At 45.6% G+C, this 21,727-nt stretch overlaps 2 protein-coding genes across 16 annotated transcripts in view; one reads left to right on the forward strand and one right to left on the reverse strand.

The window, feature by feature from the left end:
* The window catches only part of CDC42BPA (CDC42 binding protein kinase alpha), a 189,832-nt gene extending 184,374 nt beyond the window's left edge, over positions 1-5,458 (forward strand). For all 12 annotated transcript variants that reach the window (XM_054194340.1, XM_054194339.1, XM_054194341.1 and 9 more), the window contains one exon: positions 533-5,458. In XM_054194340.1, the coding sequence (XP_054050315.1) occupies positions 533-664 (132 nt within the window). In that variant the 3' untranslated portion in view covers positions 665-5,458. The remainder of the gene's footprint in view (positions 1-532) is intronic.
* A 2,864-nt stretch (positions 5,459-8,322) lies between these two features.
* COQ8A (coenzyme Q8A) overlaps positions 8,323-21,727 on the reverse strand; it is a 55,997-nt gene continuing 42,592 nt past the window's right edge. For all 4 annotated transcript variants that reach the window (XM_054194353.1, XM_054194354.1, XM_054194356.1 and 1 more), the window contains exons 7-15: positions 18,904-18,989; positions 17,642-17,782; positions 16,329-16,410; positions 14,849-14,942; positions 13,834-13,975; positions 11,833-11,940; positions 11,005-11,070; positions 10,206-10,292; positions 8,323-9,738 (exon numbers count right to left, since the gene is read on the reverse strand). In XM_054194353.1, coding sequence (XP_054050328.1) covers positions 9,445-9,738; positions 10,206-10,292; positions 11,005-11,070; positions 11,833-11,940; positions 13,834-13,975; positions 14,849-14,942; positions 16,329-16,410; positions 17,642-17,782; positions 18,904-18,989 — 1,100 coding nt within the window. In that variant the 3' untranslated portion in view covers positions 8,323-9,444. The remainder of the gene's footprint in view (positions 9,739-10,205; positions 10,293-11,004; positions 11,071-11,832; positions 11,941-13,833; positions 13,976-14,848; positions 14,943-16,328; positions 16,411-17,641; positions 17,783-18,903; positions 18,990-21,727) is intronic.

Genomic DNA, 21,727 nt, shown 5'->3' on the forward strand with positions numbered 1-21,727 from the left:
AGGGCAACCCAAACTCAAGCTGAGACATAGTTGCATTCTGCTGTAGTCTGGAAGATCCAACAGGAGTAACTTGATTAGGATGATTTGAATTAATATCCTGGGAGTGACACAGAAGAGGTAGCTGTGATGAAGCCCATACCATAAAGATTGCTCAGTTTAGTGCAAGAGCATCTCAGATCATAATCTATGAAAAGGCAGGAGCCATTGTAGCTTCACAGGCAACCTGAAGTTGCACACTCTGCTGACCAAGAGGCCCTTGGCAACATGCAGACTGCAAGAATCCCACAGGTGCTGTGTCCTTATGTCAGCATCAGTTAAGCCTGCTGAAACAGAGTGATCTGACCGCTTACTTTTAAGGCTCCCCAGACCAGGAAATTCTGAGCAAAAAAAAAAAATTCCTCAGAATTTTTGGACACAAGCAAAATACATGGAGACCCTTGAATCCAGTCACCGGTTGCTCAGTCACCTTCACTCACTCTCGGACTTACTATCCTGTTACTTACTGGTGTTCTTCTGTGTCTTTGGGCTGCAGGACTCTGACTCTCCGAGACATTCTACTGCATCGAACAGCTCCAACCTCAGCAGCCCTCCCAGCCCGGTTTCTCCTCACAAGACCAAGAGCCTCTCCCTGGAGAGCTCTGACCACGTGAGTTGGGACTCATGAACTGCTTCAGCATTCAGATTTGACATCACAGCAGCTTGCTGTCCCCATGGCTGTCCCCTTCACTCGTTCCAGTTCTCACCTTCATCATCCTAACCCTCCCCATTCCCTGTCTGAAAGTGATCTGGGAGTGGGGTACAGAGGAAGGTAAAAGCTGGTTGTCTTCAGCACCGTTTGGCACTGCCTCACCCTCCCTTCCCCAGATTTGACAGCAGCAAACGAGCAACGCTAGGGTGTTGGTAAATATCAGATGCTGTAGATTTGTATTAGTATTGGTTTCATTTTTGTGGTTACAGCTGCTTCATTTTTCAAGACATATTTATCCCACCCCCCGTTCCACTTCCCAAAAAGTAGCTTAAGTAGACCAGACCAGTATCAACAAGAGAAAATTCAGAGGGATTTTGTTTTCATACAATAGCTCGTTGTACTGTACAAAAGTAGCACAGAGACTCCTTCCCCTGCGTGGGGAATGATCAGTATGTCAGAGGCACATAAAAGCTTTCAGCCACCACGTTTGAATGTCAATCTGATTGTCGCCAGCAAATCCTTATTGATTAAAATGATGCATATTTTACTACAGTACAGAGTTTAAATAAATACGCAGATGTTAGAGTAAAATACGTATGTATATATTCAAAGAAAAAAAGCGTTGTGTATGCAGCAGAAGATGGATGCTTATTTAAGAGAGCCTTTAATTTAAGATTTGTGTTGTCCCTGTTTTCATGCTTGGTAATATACAGACTTGGAGGCCTGGCCTAAAACTTTTTGCAGGACAGATATTCCTTTTGCGTAGCACTCGCTGCACTGCCAGGAGAGGTCCCTGCAGTGCTTTCACGTTTCTTTACTTCTGGCGGTAGCATAAGTGAAACTGTAATTCCTACTTTCATGTTAATCCCCATCCTTTGCAAAAACGACAATGATTGGAAAGCAACCCCCTGCCCCGACAACCAAGGGCACCAGTCAGCCAGGTGGCTGCCCTGGTTTCTTGTGTGCTGGCTGTGCGGCTGAGGAACCTTACGGCATGCTACAGTAGAGGTCCTTAAGGCAGCAAGGGAGTTCAATGCAGCAGGATGCAGCAGGAAAACTTTCCCTGGGTCAGTCTTTGACCAGATTTAACTCAGAAGGGAGCAGTTTTCCGCATCTCCTTGACCATCCCTAACCAGAAAACTGTTACTGTTGTTACCAAATACTAGTTGCTAATGCACATCAGCCAAATGAGTGCCCTTAGCCCGAAGCTAGCCGTGGCTGGCTATGCTGTCACTGTAGCAACAAAGAACCTTGAAGACTGACCTCACACTGTTCACACTGTGGTAGTCGAAGATGCCTGGTCGCCCGCAACTGCCATGCTGGCAAGGTTGGTTTTCCTCTCCCTCCCTACCCGTGCTGTGGGTTTGTGCAATTTGCAGTTGTTCCTATGTGCTCACCTGCTGTTTGGTTCCAATAGCAGGTCAGGTTGGAGGGCAGAAAGTATTGCGGTGGAAGACAGAGCCCACTGAAGTTGCAAAAATAAATAAAAAGCTGAAGCTGGTCACGCAGTCAACAGAACAAAGTGAGAGACTGATGTACAAATAGATGGTAAGAGGAAGATGTCTCTTCTCTTTAGTGAGCAAGGCAGATGCGTTTTTCATTTGGGAGTGTGTTCAAATGAGCCTCTCTTCTCAGTAGTGTTGTTGTTGGCTTTATACTATGACCATACTCAAACATCTAAGGGCTTTTTGTATTTAGAATACTGTTTTTTGTGGGTTTCGGAAACTTGTTACAGCTCTTATTAAACCATTCCATATTCTTGCAGTAAGCAGTATATAGTGTTTCAGCCACATAGAGATGTTTGGAGTTTTCCAGTTTCTGTCTTCCCTGATAGAAGTTATAGAGGCAAGTTCAAACCATGTACAGTAATTTCCAGGTATGATCTAAATGTGAAATAGGGAATGAGACACAGATAATCTAATCCATTTAATCATGCTGGGTCTCCTAGGTAAGATTTCTCTTTCACTCTGAATCAAGAGTCCAAGTTTAAGCTCATTCAATGTTATTTTGGGACAGGAATTCAAGACTTTTTTTTAGAAACCATCATATCAAAAGCCTGTCTCTCTCCTGTTTGGGTTTTTCAGAGTAGCAAGCTGGTTGTGTTGTTTGTTTTCACTTCAGAGCTACTACTTTTGCAAGCCTGGCATTTAATATTAAAAGCTTTAGCAAACAGCTAAGCACTTGGAATTAATTCCTCCCAGAAAAGTTTTCAGTCTTTCTGAGGGACAGATAGGCAGGACGTTATTGGCATTATTAAAATTCCACATCAGCTTCTTTTTAAAGGCTGCATATTGCTTCAACTATAGCCACTGCTTTTTCCCCACAATTCCCTCCTTTTGGTGAAGCATGTCCACACACTTTTCAAAGCCTTTGTATTTACTGTATGTTGTATTTAAACATTAATCTTATTTTGATGTTGAGAGAAGGCATTTAAACAGCAGTCATTTAAGATAGAGCAGCGTGACAGTCCCCTGAGAGAGGGTCACAGGATCTTTTTTCGATTTTTTTTTTTTTTGTTTTGCAGTTGAGCTAATGCTCTATCTGAAAATGGAACCCAAAGAGCCACGATAAAGCAAACAATTAAATCGAGTAAACCCCTATGTTTACTCTGTTACGGTGCCTGCAATCTATTGATATCAAAACCTGACATTTTCAGGCAGAGCGTAGGTCAGCTGTGTTACAAAACTAAGCTCTAGAGGATGAGAGCTCTACAGGCCTACACTGTTTGTACACCACAGTTGCTAAGCCTCGGTAGTCTCCTTTAGGATTGCTATATTTAATCGTTAGTTTGGTACTGTGCATTTTGATACACATCTGTTCAAAAGAGAAACAGCAACTGTTCTCTCAGTTGAAAAGCAAATGACCACATCGCTTATTTGAAAAGAGAAAAATTGTCCTAGGACTTGGATAGTTTTATATATTTGGGGACCATTTGATTATACACTCAATTTTAAACCACACTCATCTTTTTTTTTGTTGGTATGAACACTGAAAACATATGCATACTGTAGCTGAGCTTTTTAAATACTCATTGGGCTAGGAAAAGGAACTTGGTCATTTGAACTGTAAGACTCTTGACTGGTATCTCAAAGACAGTTGTCTCTTAAGGTTTGATGTTTGCTACTTTGCACTGTAGCATTGCTTCAACTTCACAGTTAGAGGGCTGCGTTTTGTTCAGGGAGCTTAAAACCTCCCATTGAATTTTTGACTGTAGCACATGTTCTCTGTACACATTATGTATCTAGCTGATTTTTTCCTTTTGGCTGAGACTGAAGGTGTTTGTTTGCATTTTTGACACTGCTTAAACATATGGGTTGTTGGATTTTTGCATTTTTTGGGGTCTCTTTTGATGGCAACACAGGATCTGAATAGATTCAGGCAGCTACTAAGGATTCCAGGTTATAGAATGAAAAAGGTTTGGTAAATAGTTTTTCCCCTGCACGTGTGCGCACACAGATACGTGGCTTCCTTCCACATTTCATAAACCCAAAAGCGGGGTTATAGTACTTTCTTCTCTGTTGCCTTTGACCTGTAGAAGACAGCTGGTGGTTTCTAAAAAACATTCCCGAAGCTGTGGTGAAGTTACTTGCTTCTTTTCCTCTCCGTTAGTTGCTGTGGCTTGTTAGGAACGTGCGTTTTGCCTATTTTAACGGGTTTCAAAGCTGAGTTGGGAATGTTATCTCTTTGATTTGATTCTGATATAATTACAAGCCAGGTGTGTTATTCTCAGGTATATGGCAGAGGGAAGTTAAGGGTCTTGTCATACCAAAAAAGTCCAAAAAGCATAGCGTATTTATAGAAATGTTGTTTAACTGCACCTAGCTGATTCACAGAGCATGCATCAGCCTTTCAAAACAAAACAGTTGGAATATTAACATAGAAACAGATTCTGGCACCATATTGTCTTGCGTGGCCAGACCCTGAATGACAGGACAAACATGCTCTTGGGTAGAAAGCTGGTTTCCCATTTTATGCATGCTGTTTAATTTTAAAATGAATACATTAAGGGTAAAATTTCTTGCAGTGCAAGTACCCACACCTCCTGAGCCTTAGTCTGGGAATCAAAAAGCGGCACACAGTAGCTTCTTAGTGTTTTTTTTTTTTTTTTGTTAATAGGAATCAGTTCCATGTAGGAAATGGGACAGCTTTCTGCACTAACACAAACTGCACCCTTCCTTGTGCTTTGTGTTCACACTGCATTTGATAAACACCCCCAGAAACTGCTCTGCTGCAGGTTTTCCAGTCCAAATTCCAACTCTACTTTTTCTTTCATTCCGGCTGCAGCTCAGTACAACCTGTTTTCATTCTGCATTTAAAAAAGTCTCATCCACAGGGAAGAAATCCACAAACAAACCAGTGTTGGTATTTCAGAGCAATTATACCTGCCTTTTTATGTATGACAGTTTCATATCATTTATTTTTAAAATAAGTTTTTTAGGTTTTTCATTGTAATATTATTGTACAGTTTTGCATGGCATAGATGTAATCACTTTTTTGTTTTAGAGTATAAAAGCTGACAAGTGTGCGTGTGGGGGAAAGATTCTGCTTTTTGCCTCTTCTCACTATTTTGTTTAATGCCCTCAATGTTTTAGGGGACATTGTAAGAGATTCTCTGCTACAGAACAATGATGTAGATTCTTTTGCACAGAAATATTTAAGGTGGAAAAGTCAACAATGTAAAAATGACTTCCCACCAATATTTTATGTTGGTAACACACTTAATATTAACCTACTTTGATGTACTGCAATAAAACAGGGAACTGTTAGAAATGCAGAGGTTCTGTCTTTTTTTCCTACCTCCCCACATTAAGCTTTGAGGAGGAAATGGAAAGGGGAATAATAGCGTTCTTGAAGATAAAACCAGCATGTTGTAACTCATCTGTACAAGCACACAGCGAGAAGAAAAGAAATATATGAGAAAAATTGATTTAGCTCTAGCAACTTTCAGAAAAAACTACCAGAACCTTTTTGAAAATTCAAAAGTCAAGCCACCTTTTACTTTAGTGTATTGAGCTTCATCAAGTACAGATTTCCTGACCTTTTTCTTAGGTCATCTGTTCTGTGTCAATAGCTGTAGTCGTTATTTCTGATGTTCCTCCTTCATTTAGTTGCACATCAAATGTTTCAGCTGCCCTAGTGTTAGAGGCTGAATTCTTACTTTTTTCTGAGCTACCAGCATCAAATTGACTTTCATGCATCTTTTAAGTGCATCTCAAAATACCTGTGAAATTTTGCACCTGCCCTGACCCTTTCACATTGCCCACCAGTTTCTCACAATTCAACCTGGGATTTTCTCCATAGCAGAGACTGTCTGTTGGGACATTTTCCTCTTCATTTATTACCCTGTTGGTAAAAGTTGTAGCTTTGATTACATGCCTCAGTCCTCCCTCCCCACAGCAGGAATAGACGACTATGCCATTACTGATCCTGTGCTGCCAACAGGGCCAGACTGGGCACCAGCAATCCCCTCCAGGAACAGTCAGCATACTTCCCACTTCTTACAGGGCCACAGGCTACCTTACTCCACAGAAACTTCTAATCCTGTCCCTCTCCAGTTAAAATTATCAGTTTCTCAGCCCCCCACTGTAGCTTATGTGTATTTAAGCCATGTATTTAAGCCATTTAGGCTGCTGCATGTCTCTCCTAGCTGCTGTAACTCTGTGAAATACCATCTGTTTCCTGTGCTCTGACTTTCACAATCAGTGCTGTATTTCTGATTTCCAGGGTTCCACAGTTGCACCATCACAGCTGTGAAGGTCTTGGGAAATGGGCCTTTTATTACCAAGGGATTTGGACTTTAGAAAAGCAGAAAGCAAACTGCATGTTAAGCTTCCTGTACAGCTCCTCAGCATTCATTTTCTGTTTTGATGCAGCAGCCACGTTGACTAAAGAAAGAAGGTAGGAAAAAAATCACCGCTTCCACACATAGCCTGAATCTTGATTCTTTAGAGTGGAAATTCCCTGTCTTCAGAGAAGAAATTGCTTCAGCTTGCCCTGTGGAACAAAGAACTGTTTTCTGCAAGAGGATTTTTCTAGAACTTAGCAGCTTGCTGCAGCAGAGAAATGTTCATATTCCTCAACCTCCATGTGTAGTTCAAGCGAATGCACTAACTCGTACAGAGCAAGTAGTAGTGAGATCAAGGGGTTTTGCTCACTGTAAAATGCCATGACTTCTTTGACTTGCAGCCAGAGCACAGCATTTCTGGCTCACCTTTTCTCCACAGCTGTTACACTGACATGCAGTTCCTCATGTCACAAATATCTCTGGACAAAACTATAGAAATTATTAATGCTTCTAGAAAATACACAAAAGGCCAGGAGAATTAGGAACTGAGAGCTCTAATTAGCTCTCCTAATAAAGAAACATCTTACCTTCTGCTAGTTGCTACCCTTTAGGCAAATGCAAGACAACTCCATTGTTCAGCTTGATGTTATTCTTAAACATACTCTCTCTCAAGGGAAGGGAAATGTTTGCTGAGAGCTAAACTCTTATGCTCCAGCATGGTATACAAAAGACCTGTGGTCACACAAACAAGCACAAACCAATCTCACCTAGTGCTTACCAGAAAAGCGAACTGTAATGCTCTTCGCATTATTTTGCCTTCTTTGCAAGTTCTCTGAACATAACTGGCTCTGAATCTTTAGTTTCAGAAATTTTGCTTTGAAGCTCACCTAATCCAATCCCCTTGTCAGCTTTTTAACCTTCAACATAAGCATTTAACATCTCAAACAACTCCACTGTTTTTTACAGCTGCAAGGTCTAGATCCAAAGCAGAAAAACTAAACAACGTCTATTAGAACCCAAAACAACAAGGAAAGTTACACTATCAGTGTACAAAGTTAAACAGCTTAATGCCAAACTGTTACTTCACTGAACTGCAGAGTTTACTGTTCTCAAAGGGTTAGGAATAGCCTGAGCAGTACTTTTATTTGAATTAAACAGCACAGGATCTTTCTCAACCAAGTCTTAAATGAAGCAGTTTATATGTTTATGATCTTGCAATAAAGATAATACAATAACCTGTTTTCTATTTCTCAGAGGTCCCTCCTGAGAGAGGCCATTTTATTCACTTACCTGTTCTTTGTCTCTGGAAGTGTCAGCAATCAGGATTTCTTACATACCGAAGGTTAAGGTCACTGGGCTGTGTTAACTGCGTAGGACCAGCTGAGCCTGCTGCTAAATATCTGGCACTTATCAGATAAGGACACCTGCCTTACTAGCACCAGGTAAGCATCAACCCCAACAGTTACTTTTTCTTCTTAAGTGGAGAAACAGCAGAGACCTACATTCAGGAGACTGGTAACAGGGTGATTCAAACAAAGGAAGACAAAAAACCCAAGTCAATTACCAGGGATTTTCATGGCCAGACAGATCTATGTCCAGCCTCCTGGTAAACTTGCCACTATCACTGTTAGCACTAGTGAAACAGCTGCAATGGAAAGATGAAGGAATAAACAGGCCATAGATAGATGGCTTTACAAGGGTAGTAGCGATTCTTTGAGCAAACAACAACTGCAGCAAGAGGAGACTTAGAAGCATCTCCTGCTCAACTCCTGCTTATCCCACAGAACAGGACAAGGTTCACTTGGCTATTCAGTACCGCACCAGAAGATGAAAAAACTGCAGGCAGAAGGCCCACCGCACAAGCACTTTTTTATTGAAATCAGGAAGTCATACAGGTACAGGCTTTGTACAAAAATCTAAGAAAGTAAATTTCCTAGTTTGACTCCAATAGTTTAAAACTGTGCGTCTGGTTTTAAGTGTGTGACATCTCAGCAAAAGCTTGAAATGCTCATGAGAGACATTACGTGTTTGTCTGCCCTGCCATAAGCTCTGCATTACAGGAGAACAGAGTCAGACAGACTAGGTTCTAGGTTAGGAGTCCTGCAAGCAATTGGTGTCAGAGTTGTAGCTTATCTAACTCGCCCTCAGGAAAGCTGATACCTACCAGACAGTGAAGAATCCCGCTATTTGTGCTCAGATATAGCTCTGTTGATTACGTATTTGACTCCCAGAACTGAGATAGGTTGTGTGAGTGTACGTGTGTGTTTAAAAGAGACTGGCACTCAATTCTCAGATTTTTAAAATATTTCCTATGTTTAGCTTGCAAGCCAAAAAGAGGCAGAAAGCATAAAACTTTGTCCTATGTACACACACACACACAAACACACCCCTACCCCTTGCATTAAATCCATGTCAGTAAAATCCAGGAGGGTTCATAGACTGCCACCACTTGACTTACGAAAATGGGAGGGAGGTGCTGAATGTGTCTGTGGTAGGGTACACCGTATTTCATTCTATAATTCACAGTATGAAAACTACTTGAATTCCACCTTGGCATGAAAGAGGGAAGGTTTTTAAAAAACAACTTTTTGAGAATTACAAACAGGTTTCAATACTAAATTCTGCTCTTGTCCTCCTTCCCCTACTTGTTATAAAACCCAATCAATATGCAGCCACCATCACAATGTTAAAAATGCATTCAAGGTAGTTGACTGGCACCTTGAAACAGTACAGAAGCACTCAAGAAGATAGTTTCCTGCAAGCTGCGGACTGTACTGGCAGTCAGTGTAGGACAGACACAGCATGAAAGAAGAGCTTTGTCCTTGTGAAACGCACACTTGGCTTCCAGGCCACAGGCTGCCGCATCTCAAGAGGATTGAGAGCTGGGGTGCAACGCATGGGAGGCTAGAACGCTCTCTGCAAGGCTCAGATGAACTGTGCCCTCAGAACAAGCCATGTTAGTTCATTCTTACTACTCCTCTGGCTTCTTGCCCCTACTGCTCCAGTATTTGCTATATGCCTCTTGGAACATGTTTTTGCAGGGAATTTTGGCCTTCAGTTTGGTGCAGATAAGGAAAGAGCCCCCCATCTTCCGATGAAGAGAGTAGGTCTCCTCTGGCGGAGGGACAAGCCGATGCTTCAGCATGATTGGGATTAAACCATGGATCTTTTCAGTGGTGCTTTGGTTGCCAAAATCAAAAGGTTCCTCAGATGCAAAAGCCTCTCCCAGGATGAGGACAGCATTTAAGTGGGCATCTTCCATTTCCTGCCCAAAAGGAAAGAGGCATAAATAACATCACTAGCCATTTTAACCACTAGGGAGGAAAAGGAGAAATGCTAGCAACTAACAGCAGCAGCTCAGGAGAAATACCTAGCTCTACCCACAACAAAGGTAACCTCCAGCCCCGAGCAAGACTGATGAACATTTGGTTGCTACAGTTTTGGGCAACTAAACCTTCCACAAGGCCATGAAATTTCAGTAGTCCACCACCTGCAGGGACTTGCTGAGGGAGAGAAGGAAGCGGTTTGGGGGCTAGCTGTATCATCATTACCGCTCCCAAACACAAGTGAGAGAACAAAAGCCAAAGCCTTTTTTGCCCTCCTCCCTCAACCTTGTCAACAAGACTGAGAATGACATTGGCTTTTACCACATCAAGAAATCTGGGGGAATTGAGAGACCCACAAGGAACTTATCAGCGGCCACCACTAAAAGCAGACCCTTCAGCTCCGTACCTTGACTTCATAGCCAGTGAGGAATTTCATTTCAATGGACTTCTTCAGTACTCTCTCTCTGTCCATGTCAGCAGCTGCCTTGATTACCTGAATAGGAAGAACACTTTCAGGAGAGCTAGGACATGACTGAAAAGTGTTTTACATACAGGACTACTACATAGGCTACAGGTACACATGCTGCCCCCCTCGCTTCCATGCCTCTGCCCTCAGGGGTCTGCATGTCATCTAGTTTACAATGACAAAAAAGATACAGCTTCTGGCTCTCCAAAGCTCTTCCCAGTAGGGCTACACATAGCCCAGAAAATGTAAGAAACATCAAAAAAGCTTCACAAATTACCCTCTCCCCCAACAAAATAGTAGAGCCATGTGTGAAGAGGGCCATATGCTGGCCCCTGCAGCTCAATTTATCAAGTGCAAAACATGGTGATACCGAAGGAAGCACATAGATTTATCAGTCTGTAAGCAAGCTAGAAACCACAGGAAGAGACAGTGAACGGGACAATTCCCGCACGCCCTTGTATAAAAATCATTGAATTCTGAGTGCTTTGATACACCCTGCTGCCCAAGTCTCCCAAGTAAGCAACATTGCAGTTCTCCACATTTGTCATGCAATTTAAACAGAGGCTTGCAGCAGCCATGCAGAAGGCTATGGTAAGGGATGAGAGATCTCCCTGTTGCCTCCAGCCCTGCTTCCCTCCACACCCAAAGTGGATTCAAGTACAAAGTGATACAGCTTAGAGATAAGCATAATTTTGCAAATACTCTAAAGGACACTCTAGGACACAGTGCAAGTTCTCACCTCTATGTAGACATCTGTGAACTTCTCATCAAACCCTCGTGTTGCTCCAAAGTCCAGCAGGGCCACCTGGCAATGGACAAGTCCATCTGTATTACAGTGTCAACCACTCAAGTACAGCCTGACCTTAAAAAGACTTATGATGTCTTCAGGAAGCTTAGCTGGCTGGAGAGCCTTTCCACTGCAGCTCAGCATCCCCCTAACTGCTTCATTGCCTGACAGAAGCACAAGCATTTGCACTAGTACATGGCAGAGGAGGTATGGCCTGTGCTCACATTGTCACACCTGCTCAGCTGATAACTCCACTCAGGCTTTCAATGTGGGGACAGAGCAGCACAGAACCTTTTCCCAGCACTTTTCAACACAGACCTCAGGGATGAACAAGCAATTCCATCTGACCTGCAGGGCACAAGCAAGCAGCCAAACCAACAAGCAGGACATCTGCAATTGCTACCCTTATCTTCAACACAGCACAAAACGAGAGCATTTAACTAAAGAGTCCTTGGCTGAGGAGTGCCCTGGTAGAGCCCTGCCAGCTGCAACTTCCCACTGACCAGCTTCAAAACAGAGCCTGAGGCTAAGGAAGCAGCTGTGACTGGATCTAAGGCCAAAGACAGGCAGCCAGTGCTACAGGAGCTTTGCTCTCCTACCCAGGCCAAGTGAGGACAAGTGGCAAGGGGACAGGTTTCACTGTCCTACCTGCCCAAGGCTCAAGGACAGGAATCCAAGAGAATCTCAGTAAGGGCTCTTTACACTCTGGGAAAGGGGAATAATCAAAACCTGGTGAAAAACAGCACTTGTACAGGCAGAACAGCAGCTGCTTGGACTTACCTTGTGCAACTCCGGGTCATAGAAGAAGTTTGACCAGTTTGGGTCAGTCTGCATGTACCTGAACTCAAACAGCTCCCGCAGACAAAGGACCAGGATGTTGTGACAGATCTTGAAACACAAGGAGAGAAAGAAGCAAGTCAGGAGGGCAGCAAGCCCTACTCACACATATAATTTAAAATGAGCATTAGCAAACAGGGAACACATCACCACACTGGCAGGAACTATCTGCTCCATGCTGCAAAACTCCTGAAGAGCTGAAAAAGCACCTCTCAGCAACTCCCAGCCCACACCTGCCACGGGACATCCTTAGCAGACAGCACAGAGGCCATGCAAGTTTTACGTCAGCCTGAGCTGTAGTTTATATCAGCCCCTGGACGTGCCCCCAGAGAGGCTGCTACCCTGTATCTGGCAGCTGAGAACAGCAGGCTCCAGGGGTCATCCAACTGCAGGTGTTAACTTGTGTCCTGGTCCTGGCCTTTTACCTTCCCAGCTTCAACTATGCACTTGGTTGTTGCTTTGAGAGCAAAGGAACATCTTCACATTCAGCAACACAACCTACCCTGGTGGAAAGCCCTGCAGAACCCTGGCCAAAATGAAGCCAATGCAACTCAGGGGAAGTGAGATGCAGTCCCAGGGCATTTTAAGTTAAAGACCCAAAGAAGCTGAAGAGGAGAATCTCTTCCTGTAAAGAGATTCTCTGTCCTGCCGAACTACGTACAAAGCTAGGACCAAGCCATTACTGAAAGGGGTCTTCACTAGATATACACACACACACCCATGTAGTCCTCAGCTAAGTCTTCTGCTGGGCTCAGCACTGACCCAGCTTGATGGAGGAGCAGCAGACCCACGCCTTGGCACTGACAAACATGGGGAAAGCAAGAGTAGGAGTCCCTGAAGCGTCCACTGCTGAATTACATACTAGAGCAGAGCTTTTCTGTGAGGATATTTGAGCTGGAGCCTGTTCAGCAGAACTGCCAGCCTTGTTCTGCCCCTCTTCAGCTTCTGCAAACCTGAGTGAAACATCATATCAAACACGGAGGGAGGAGAACACCAAATGTAAGCCAGACCCTACTACAGGACACTGTCATTTGGGTCAGAAGGCTGTGGGTCAGCCAGGCCAATCACTTACAGGAAAGGAGGACTGTTCCCTGCAGCAACATCCCACCTCACAGCCTTTTAAAAGCAGACCTGGTGATAGAGCAGCTCATCGGAGGGGTTGAGCCCTAAGAACAGTCAGCTCAGGGGTCACAGGCAGCCAGCTCTGGCATAGCTTCAAGTCCAATGTGACACTGAGATCTGTTTATCTAGAGGAGCATATTCTGCCCTCTTCCCCACTGACCTGCTAACAGCTGACAGCTCACACCAAGACAAAAAAAAAAAAAAAAAAGAAAAAAGAAAAACTCAAATACCAGGACAGTTATTTCTGCTACTACAGCAGCTGCTTGTCCTATCACAGCACTCCAATGCCTTGCTATATTCAGCACCAACGCCTACCCATCCCCTCACCCCCCCTCCTGTTTACTGAGAGGTACTTTTCCAGCAGCCCTGTGCAGCACAGGTCAGTCCCACAGGAGGGGGTGACACTCAGCCGCTTGCACCGAGATGATTCTACCCTCCTGCCCATAAGAGCAGCTGCAAAACAAGACCCCTCTCCCCTTGCTGACAATCCCTCCTAAACTTAACGTCATCAGAAACAGGGCATCTAGGAGTTACACGGCTAGGCTACCTCCCCTTCAGCTGCCCTTGCCATTCACCCCCTCCACCCCCTCCCTGCTGAATGCTGGTGCCTGCAAGGCCTAGGCCAGCATGGGGAAACTGTCATCACTGCCAAATTCCCTACGCAGACATCTTCTGAGAGGCTCCAGGCAGTCCCCAACTCCAGTCCTGCTTTGCACTGCTCAGAGTTTGCCCTTCCACAAAGCATCTCCTGGTCTACCAGTCACCAGGCAGGCCAAGCACGCTGCTCTGAGTGAGGGGAGAAGCAAGACCACCCCGCGGTACCTCATTTCGAATCTCCTGGCTCAGCCCTACAGCTTGATCCAAGGGGAAGCCAGACACCAGCTCTGTAGTCAGGACATGCTTGCTGCACAGCTCATCCACCACTCTTGGGACATAAAAGAAGGGGTGGTCTTTCAGCAGCTCCCTAGGGGAATGGAGAAAGGAGAGGAAAAGGTTAGGAGCCCTGAGAGCAGCCAGGCCTCTCTGCAGCACCTCACATAGCACACAGCCCCTTCCCACCACCTCTCCCCACACCCTGTCTGTGGCTGCCAGGAGCCATTTTCCTCAGCAGTTACAGTAGGGATCAAGTCACCAGAAGCCATGCAGCTTAGAGCTGCTGCCAGCTCCTGAAGTCACATCTCCTGCTAGAGTAGTGACATTAGGAGGGCTCCAGGCCGGTATATTAAGGGGCATTGGGCTCCTCTGCTCACCCTGCTTTGCTTCAGGGCCAGACTACACACATGGAAGAAACAGGCCTTTTCCAAGGGGAGTAATGCCACAGGGGAAGTTCTGCAGAGGGACAGGAGGGGCATCCAGCCTCCAGCAGCTCTCCCTGGTACAACCTTTCTGTAAAAACAATCTGGACCCCACTGCTAGAGCAAACCAAGGGAGCAGGCAGTGCTGGTGGTGTTAACTGCTGTATGAGAGCTGAACTGAAAAACCTCCAAGACTAAAGGACGGGAGAAGCTTACAACAGGCTGACATAAGACAACCAAAACAGCACTGCCACCTGGCCTCAATAGTTACTGCAGTACCTTCACGTGTGACAAAATGGACAGGCTCATGCTGAAGGAGAGAGGATATGCTATCATGTTTCAGCTGACTGAAAACACACCTGGCTGTGACAAGGTGGTAATTCTAGGGGACAGCTCAGGCCACAAACACACACCTTTCCCCCGTGCTACATCCCAGGGCACAGCATTCACCTCCCCGCTGTCCCTGAGGTTAAGCAACCTCTCCTGCTTTTCACACACACATACAGAGATGGGAGGGGTTGAAGGTATTGGTGTGAACATACTGGAATTTCCTTGCGCAGTCAGCTTCTCTCTGGTAGTCACACTCTAGGGCCAGCTCTCTGCTCAGGACTTCAATCAAATGCTCGGGGAACAAACCTGAAAGTCAAACAGCAGAGAAGAGAGTAGGCTTAGAAAAATGGAGCCCCTCAGGCTAAGCTTTCCAGAGCTGCAGCTGAGGAGCAACCTGCTATCCAGCCAACTCCGAGATGAAGAGTACAAGTGGCCCCAGAGAGCTAAAGCATGTTTCCAATTAGATTCAGGTTCTGCAGGTAATCCCAGGCCAAGGCTATGCAGCTGCTCCTAAATCAAGGCATATCCACACAGTTCTTGCATAGCAGGGCTCCATCTTCCCCCAGCTCCCACCCTACAGCTGTCCCTTCCTGGTATTGGTGTGGCTGTGCAGAGACACCCCCCCAAGGAGCAGAAGCACCCAAACACTACCCTGGGCAAAAGCAGAAAAAAGGCTCCAAACTGTATCTGCCTACAACTGGGAGCAGCCACCGCCAGGCACGAACAGTCAGCATGACTAAGACAGTGGACTGCAGCAGCACGTAGACAGGGCCTGAGTTGCCAAGTCCAGTCTTCTCAGTCTTGAGCTGGAAAACCAATCTACTTCTTGGGCCAGACATGGCTGGCACTGCAGCAGCCTCTGCAGTGCCCTGCCCAGCCACCACAGAGAACAGTTCCAGATTTTGTCAGCACCCAGCCTGGTTTTAAAGCAGTATTTGTACAGTCCCACTAAGATTTACAGCTGCTGCAGGTAGATATTTGGGAAAAGGAATAGTAAGTCCTGCATTCCCTGTGGGAAAAGGGACTTAACCCTGTGCTGAGACACTGAGCAAGCTCAAAGTCTGACAGTTCTCCACCTCTTCACAACTCTGACTGGGAAGAGCAGAGAATGACTGGAAAGACCAGAGAACAGCAGGCATGGAGGGCTACAGGAAACGAAGAACAAGCTCTGCCAGAAAGTAACAGGGACAAAGCAAGAGTACCTAACCTGAACACTGCCCACGCTTCATGCCTTGAAAGCCATCAAAAGTGAGTATACCCTGGCACTTTATACTTTGCCAAGAGTCCCTATGAGTCTGTCACCATAAAGAGTGCACAGACACAGGTGCACATTACTCATGGTCAGAAAAAGCCAACACAGGTGCACTTCCCACCCCACTGAGTGGATACTGGAGCAGGCAGATGGCCAGCAAAGGCAGCAGCAGCTCTGCAGCAGGAGAGGAGAGCAGAGCATGGCTCCCCCAGTTGGCCGTGCACCCACTGCCCACATCCCCTACCTCTCCTGCTTTCTGCAGGAGACCTGCTCTTAGGCAGACTTAGCAATTCTTAAGTCCTTTTCACTGTTTCCTTGAGGCTGTTTCCTCCCTCCAGTCCGTAGAGAGAAGTATGCAGTGTGCTGCTTGAAAGGGTTTGGCAGAACTCAATATGTGCTAGTGGGAACACAGGGCCTGCCAAGGGTCTCCGGCTTCTTACCTTCAGGGAGAATATTGCTCATGCTCAGGACAGTCATCAGGTTGTTAACATCACTGTTGATGCTCTGCGCGACTCCGGGGTACTGCAGGACAGAATGGGAGAGGGCAGCGTTGAGACTAGATGACCCAGTTGTACAGAGCAAGATAAAAACACCTTCCAGATGAACATCCCCTGACCCCCACAATACAGCCACCTACAGCCTGGCAATGAACCAGGGCATACCTGAGCCACACACCCCTCTAAAAGCTTATTTAAAGCCCAGCATCTAAAATGGGGGACAGAGAGACACGCAGCTCCTTGCGACCAGAATGGCCTGTCTAGGTCCTCTGACAGGGACTCTTCCAACACATGCAAGGTTCTCAGACACACAAATCTCACAGAGATGGCAGTCAGTCATTTCCCTAGCACAGCTGAAAGTACATGCCACTGATGGCCCCAGAGTGTTTCATCCACAGCAGCAGGGCAAGCAATGAGGCCCCAGCCCAGTCCTGGCAAAAGGTGCCTCCTTCTGTTCTTTCTTCCCTTGTCTGTCAAGAAGGGAACCAGCCTATACCGCTGTGGGCCAGAATCTGTGCTGATGCTACAGGGTTAACTTTCCATTGCTTTTACCATGGCCTATCTTTAGAGAGTACTTTGGACACAAATGGCTTCAGAAGACACCACCAGTACCCATCCATACTGTTTCTAAAGCCTCCCCACCTACTTTACAAAAAACACCAACCAGGTGACAAACTTTGCCTGGGACCCTGCTCAGACAGCAAGGGACCTCACTCCTGTGGACTTTATATAAACAGTGTTGTAACAAAGGGTTTCAGCTCCAGAACTCAATTCTGTTCGAAATACCTGCTTGAAGTTGCCGACAGCTTTAGTGTGAGTTGGTGAATACCATCCTGCATTGTCAGACTGCCACTGCTCAACAGTCAGTGCCTGCTTGTCACTTAAAACTTCTTTAACCTTTGGGCTGTGGCCAGAAAGAGGCATGTGCACAGCCCAGAGAGGGGACTGACCTATGGAGCAGGTAGGACCCTCGCACACAGCCCTACAAGTACAAGCAGTCCCTCACCACCATTATCCCCACACTGCAGTGGTATACCTATGAGATGTCTCCTGCTCATCTGGAGTCAGAGACTGGCTCAAGCTGCAGAACCTTTTCTGTCACTCCCTTCTGCTTGCACTAGGTAAGATAGTGCTGGACCCAAATTTTCACTTGCATTAAAATGTTTCTTATCCGTCTAGCAGTAAACATACTTATGCAGCTCCCCTGCCCTTCTGTACAGCACAGACAAGAGACAAGGCTGGTATGTAAAGCCCACCTGGATTTTCATGGCAACTTCTTTCCCATTTTTCAAGCGTGCCAGGTGAACCTGACCAATTGAAGCAGCAGCAAAGGGACGTTCTTCAAAGGACTCCAGTTTATCCCTCCAGTTGGGGCCAAGATCGTTGTTGAGAGTTTTCTACAAATACAAAGAAAGCATCAGGTTATAGGAAGTAAAGATTTAAGATCTTCGATATGGGAAATCATGTTCCTCTAAGGTGACTCACACAGCCTATAGTAGTTCTGAGTACCTATACCCTGCTTTCTAGATTGTATTCCCTTCCTCATCGTTGCACACCATCACAAGGAGTGGCCCAGCCAGCAGTGCTTCCCCAGCACTAAGGTGATGGTGATCAGGACTGTGTGAGGCTCTGTTGCTCTGGCCTAAAGATCAGAGCTCTTGAGCACAAACACCACTGCCTTAGCAGTACAAATGTCCCCTTTTTGGTGCCACTTGTTATTTCCCAGAAAGTGAGCAAGTAGTTAGACGTTTCTGCTCTTTCATCATTCTGCCAAGCTGAAGAGAAGCAATCCAGGCATGCAAGAATGACTCCCTCAAGGCAATACTGACAATTAAACATCACAGCCTGCTTTAACAGCTTTTTTGCTACATCGCCAGACTGCCATATTTAAATTCTGGTTCTGCTCAGTGTCTTTCAGAAGGTAAGTAGTGCTGGCAATTCCTTTTGCATCACCCTTCACAACTTAATTTACAGAGGAGTATTAAAAAGAGAGAACATGTACGTTGGGGAAAAGCAAACTTAGTTTGCTTCATTTTTTGTGGTTCTTCTTGATGGTGCGTTAGATTTAACCAAAAAAAGTAAGGACAAAGTTGCCGTTAATTTTCCATCAGACTAAGGCTTGTAAGTCTGTCTCTAAAATTAGATGTAGGCACTTTAGACACTGGCTTAACATCTATGAGAAAGACAAGGGAGAAGAAACAGAAGAGGAGGCTACATTCAACAAGACCCTATAGCCATATTTGTATACAACGTCCTGTTCCATCACCATAATCTCCAGACCTTAAAAACCCCACATTTTTCCCCACTGTCTAGAGCTGAGCTTCAGTGTTTGGAGAGAAAAGGCAGCACATAATTGAGATAAGGAATCAGATGTCACCCACAACTGAAAATATGCAACATTTACTGAAGAATACTCTTAAAAATCCCCATCCACTTCCCTTACTGGGGCATGTCACAGGTGACATTTATTCTGTTATTGTCCCTCCCCCCTTGATAAGCAGGAAGGAATATTCCTCACCATCATCTGCTTTATCGGCATGAAATCAGCACTCTGACGGACACGCTCAAAAATCCTCTGGAGATGGGGGTTGATGAAGGCATCATCTGCCCAGGGAAAAGCACATGGCAGTCAGTGTGGGCACTGCATTCTCCAGTTCTTCAGCACACAAAGAAACACGCACCCACATTCAGACAAGCCAGGTTGTCCCGCCCCCAAGGCGCACCCCAGTGAAGATTTTAGAAACAGTTCTAGTTCAGAAATTCTCCATACCCAGGCACAGCACCTGAGGCATGCTTCCTGAGGCATCATAGCTTTAGAAACGAGACAAACAGAAGTCCTGTACACAAGTAGCAAACATCTCCTAAGCTACCCTCCTGCTGCAGCAGGAGAAAGTTTTGTGCACCCCCTCCCAATTACCAAGGGAAAGATAAAGCATGAATAGACTAGAAAGCACGCTGAGAAGCTTTCTATACTTTGGAATCAAGCATCAGTTGTCATAGTGCTCCCTGGCTTTGTCCAGCAGCGCTGCCAAGAGCGGGGAGCAGCTCTGCACAGCACAGAGGCTTTTGGTGTGATGGCAGGTTGCACAAACCCAAGAGCACAGTGGAGAGGCACAAGCCTCTCTCATCCACCACCCCGTCTTCTCACTGAGAGCAGTACAGCATTCACAGGTCTAGGGGAGGCTGCTGTGTCATGGAAAGATAGGTCACAGAAGGAACCCTCTGGAGAGCCATCCCAACACTCCCAGGTTCATAGCGTAGTTTAATCCAGGTCGTTCTAAGGGGCAGCAGCTTCTCCAGAAAGCTGTGCGATGGTGAAACACCACTTACACCAGTATTGAATTCTTAGAGGAATCAAGATTCAGCATCTGCTACTGTAAACAACTACCCAAATGCAAAGCAGCTACAAGTGGTCAGAAGAAAACAGAGCTGAGCCAAAAGTAAGTTATTTTAAGAGTCAGAAGGATTTAGCAAGCAAATATTTACACTCATAAGAAGGAGGAGGGGGAGGGGTATCTTGAAGATTATTCCTCTCCTTTGAGGAAAGGCTTCTACAACAGCCCAGAGAAAAGCCACCAGTTCTGGCAAGCTTTTATTTCATAAAGTCTTATGGAGGATGTAGATTTATCCGCTGCTCTCCCAACACTGCAAAAAGTCCAGGCTACCAGCCTTAATCTCGAGAACTGAACCTGCACATCCACTTGTGGCATTCAAATAAAAATCCCTCATTTCTCTGCATTTACAGATGCATGTACAACTCCAAGTCTGTCCCAGGAAACAAGAAACAAAGAGCTACCTTAAAAGCACGGGGAAGAGGGGTGGAAAGGATTGGTGCGAAAGAGATACATAATGTAGAGACACAACATTAATGCTCAACTTTGTTTAGAAATTCCCACCAAAGCCATGAGCAACATTAAAAAAGTACTAACAAAACCTTACTGAGGGATCAACAGGAGTTTTTAAGAGGAGCTCCCATTCTGTCACTGCAAGTCAGAGATTAACAGGCTTTGCAGGAGCAGTGAGTAAAACTGCTGTTGTGACGTTATAGCCCTGCAGGACAGCTAGACATTGCATTTGTGTGCACGTTCCAAACACCGAAAGAAACTTCTGCTCTATCATCAGTGGTGTATCACTGCCGAGCCTCTGGCCATTACAAAATCTATTCTCAAGGGCATGTGAAAATATTAGCCATCATGCTGTAACGTGATAACCTGCACCTCCTAGGATAACTGTGCAGAGAGAGAAAGGACCTCACTAAAAGTGCCTCCTGCTCCCAAGAAGCCTTTTGTGTCAAGGTATCAGGGTTTGCCACAGGCATTTAGGATCAAGTTCTGTTATTTTGCTATTGCTCACATCTGAAAAACTCACAAGGTATTTCAATCTTTAGTCTGAGAGGGAATTCTTAACTGGGCCTGCTCGACCACCACTGCTTTGTTCATTAGCACAACGCCAAATAGACAAGAAGCCTGCAAGTCCAAATTGACTGTACAGAAACTCGGCAGCAACGTTAAAAATCAGTCACGCTGCAGAGGCAACTCTGACAAAACGAGGCTTACAACATGCTGATGAACACGGTTATATGTCTTTGTGGCAAACCTGATGAGGCCTTACTGAAAAAAAAAAAACACAAAGCAAGAGTCAAGGCAGGGGACTCAACTGGCAAATACAGCTGCCTTTCCAGCACCTTCCAAAGCACATGCACTAGAACATGGGATGATTTGGGGCCCTCAGCATCCTTTCTGTGCATCACCTTCAGGGATGTGGGTCCCTAAAATCCACTGACCCCCAGAAGCAGACATCAGGGTTTTTAAGGACACTGCTTTGTAACTTCTGGGTGGTTTAGCTCATAGGTGCTCAGCTGCACCTGGACAAAGCCACACAGAGTCCCTGTGCTCAATTAGCACACATTCCTGTTAATAGAAGAAGCCAATTCAAACTCGCCAGGCCACAGAGAAGCCCATGAAGTGGCAGGAACTGTGTGAAGGCCTCCTGTCCAAACAGCTAGCCCAAGAACTGGGTGCTCCACACTGTTGGAAGTGTCTAACCCATTTCACCACAACTGTCCCTCAGCAAGGTTACCAGAGGCCTGTGTTCTCGCCAGGGACTGAAGCGCTCCACACACTCATCACAAGAGTCAAATGAGGGCTGGGCAGCACCACTGAGGTTGCTAAAGGCCTGTATGTTCTTGACACCCAAGTGAAGTCAATCCGCAAGTGTTTGACGCTCCTGCCAGGCCTCAGTAACATTAGGAGACAGCAGGCAAGTGTCAAAAATCCAGAGCATTTCTGCTTCTCAGAGCTGGCCTTTCACAGCTATTCTATCTTCACTCACATCCAAGTCTA

This window comes from Rissa tridactyla, chromosome 3 (assembly GCF_028500815.1).
Source record: "Rissa tridactyla isolate bRisTri1 chromosome 3, bRisTri1.patW.cur.20221130, whole genome shotgun sequence".
In the NCBI taxonomy this organism is placed as follows: Eukaryota; Metazoa; Chordata; class Aves; order Charadriiformes; family Laridae; genus Rissa; species Rissa tridactyla.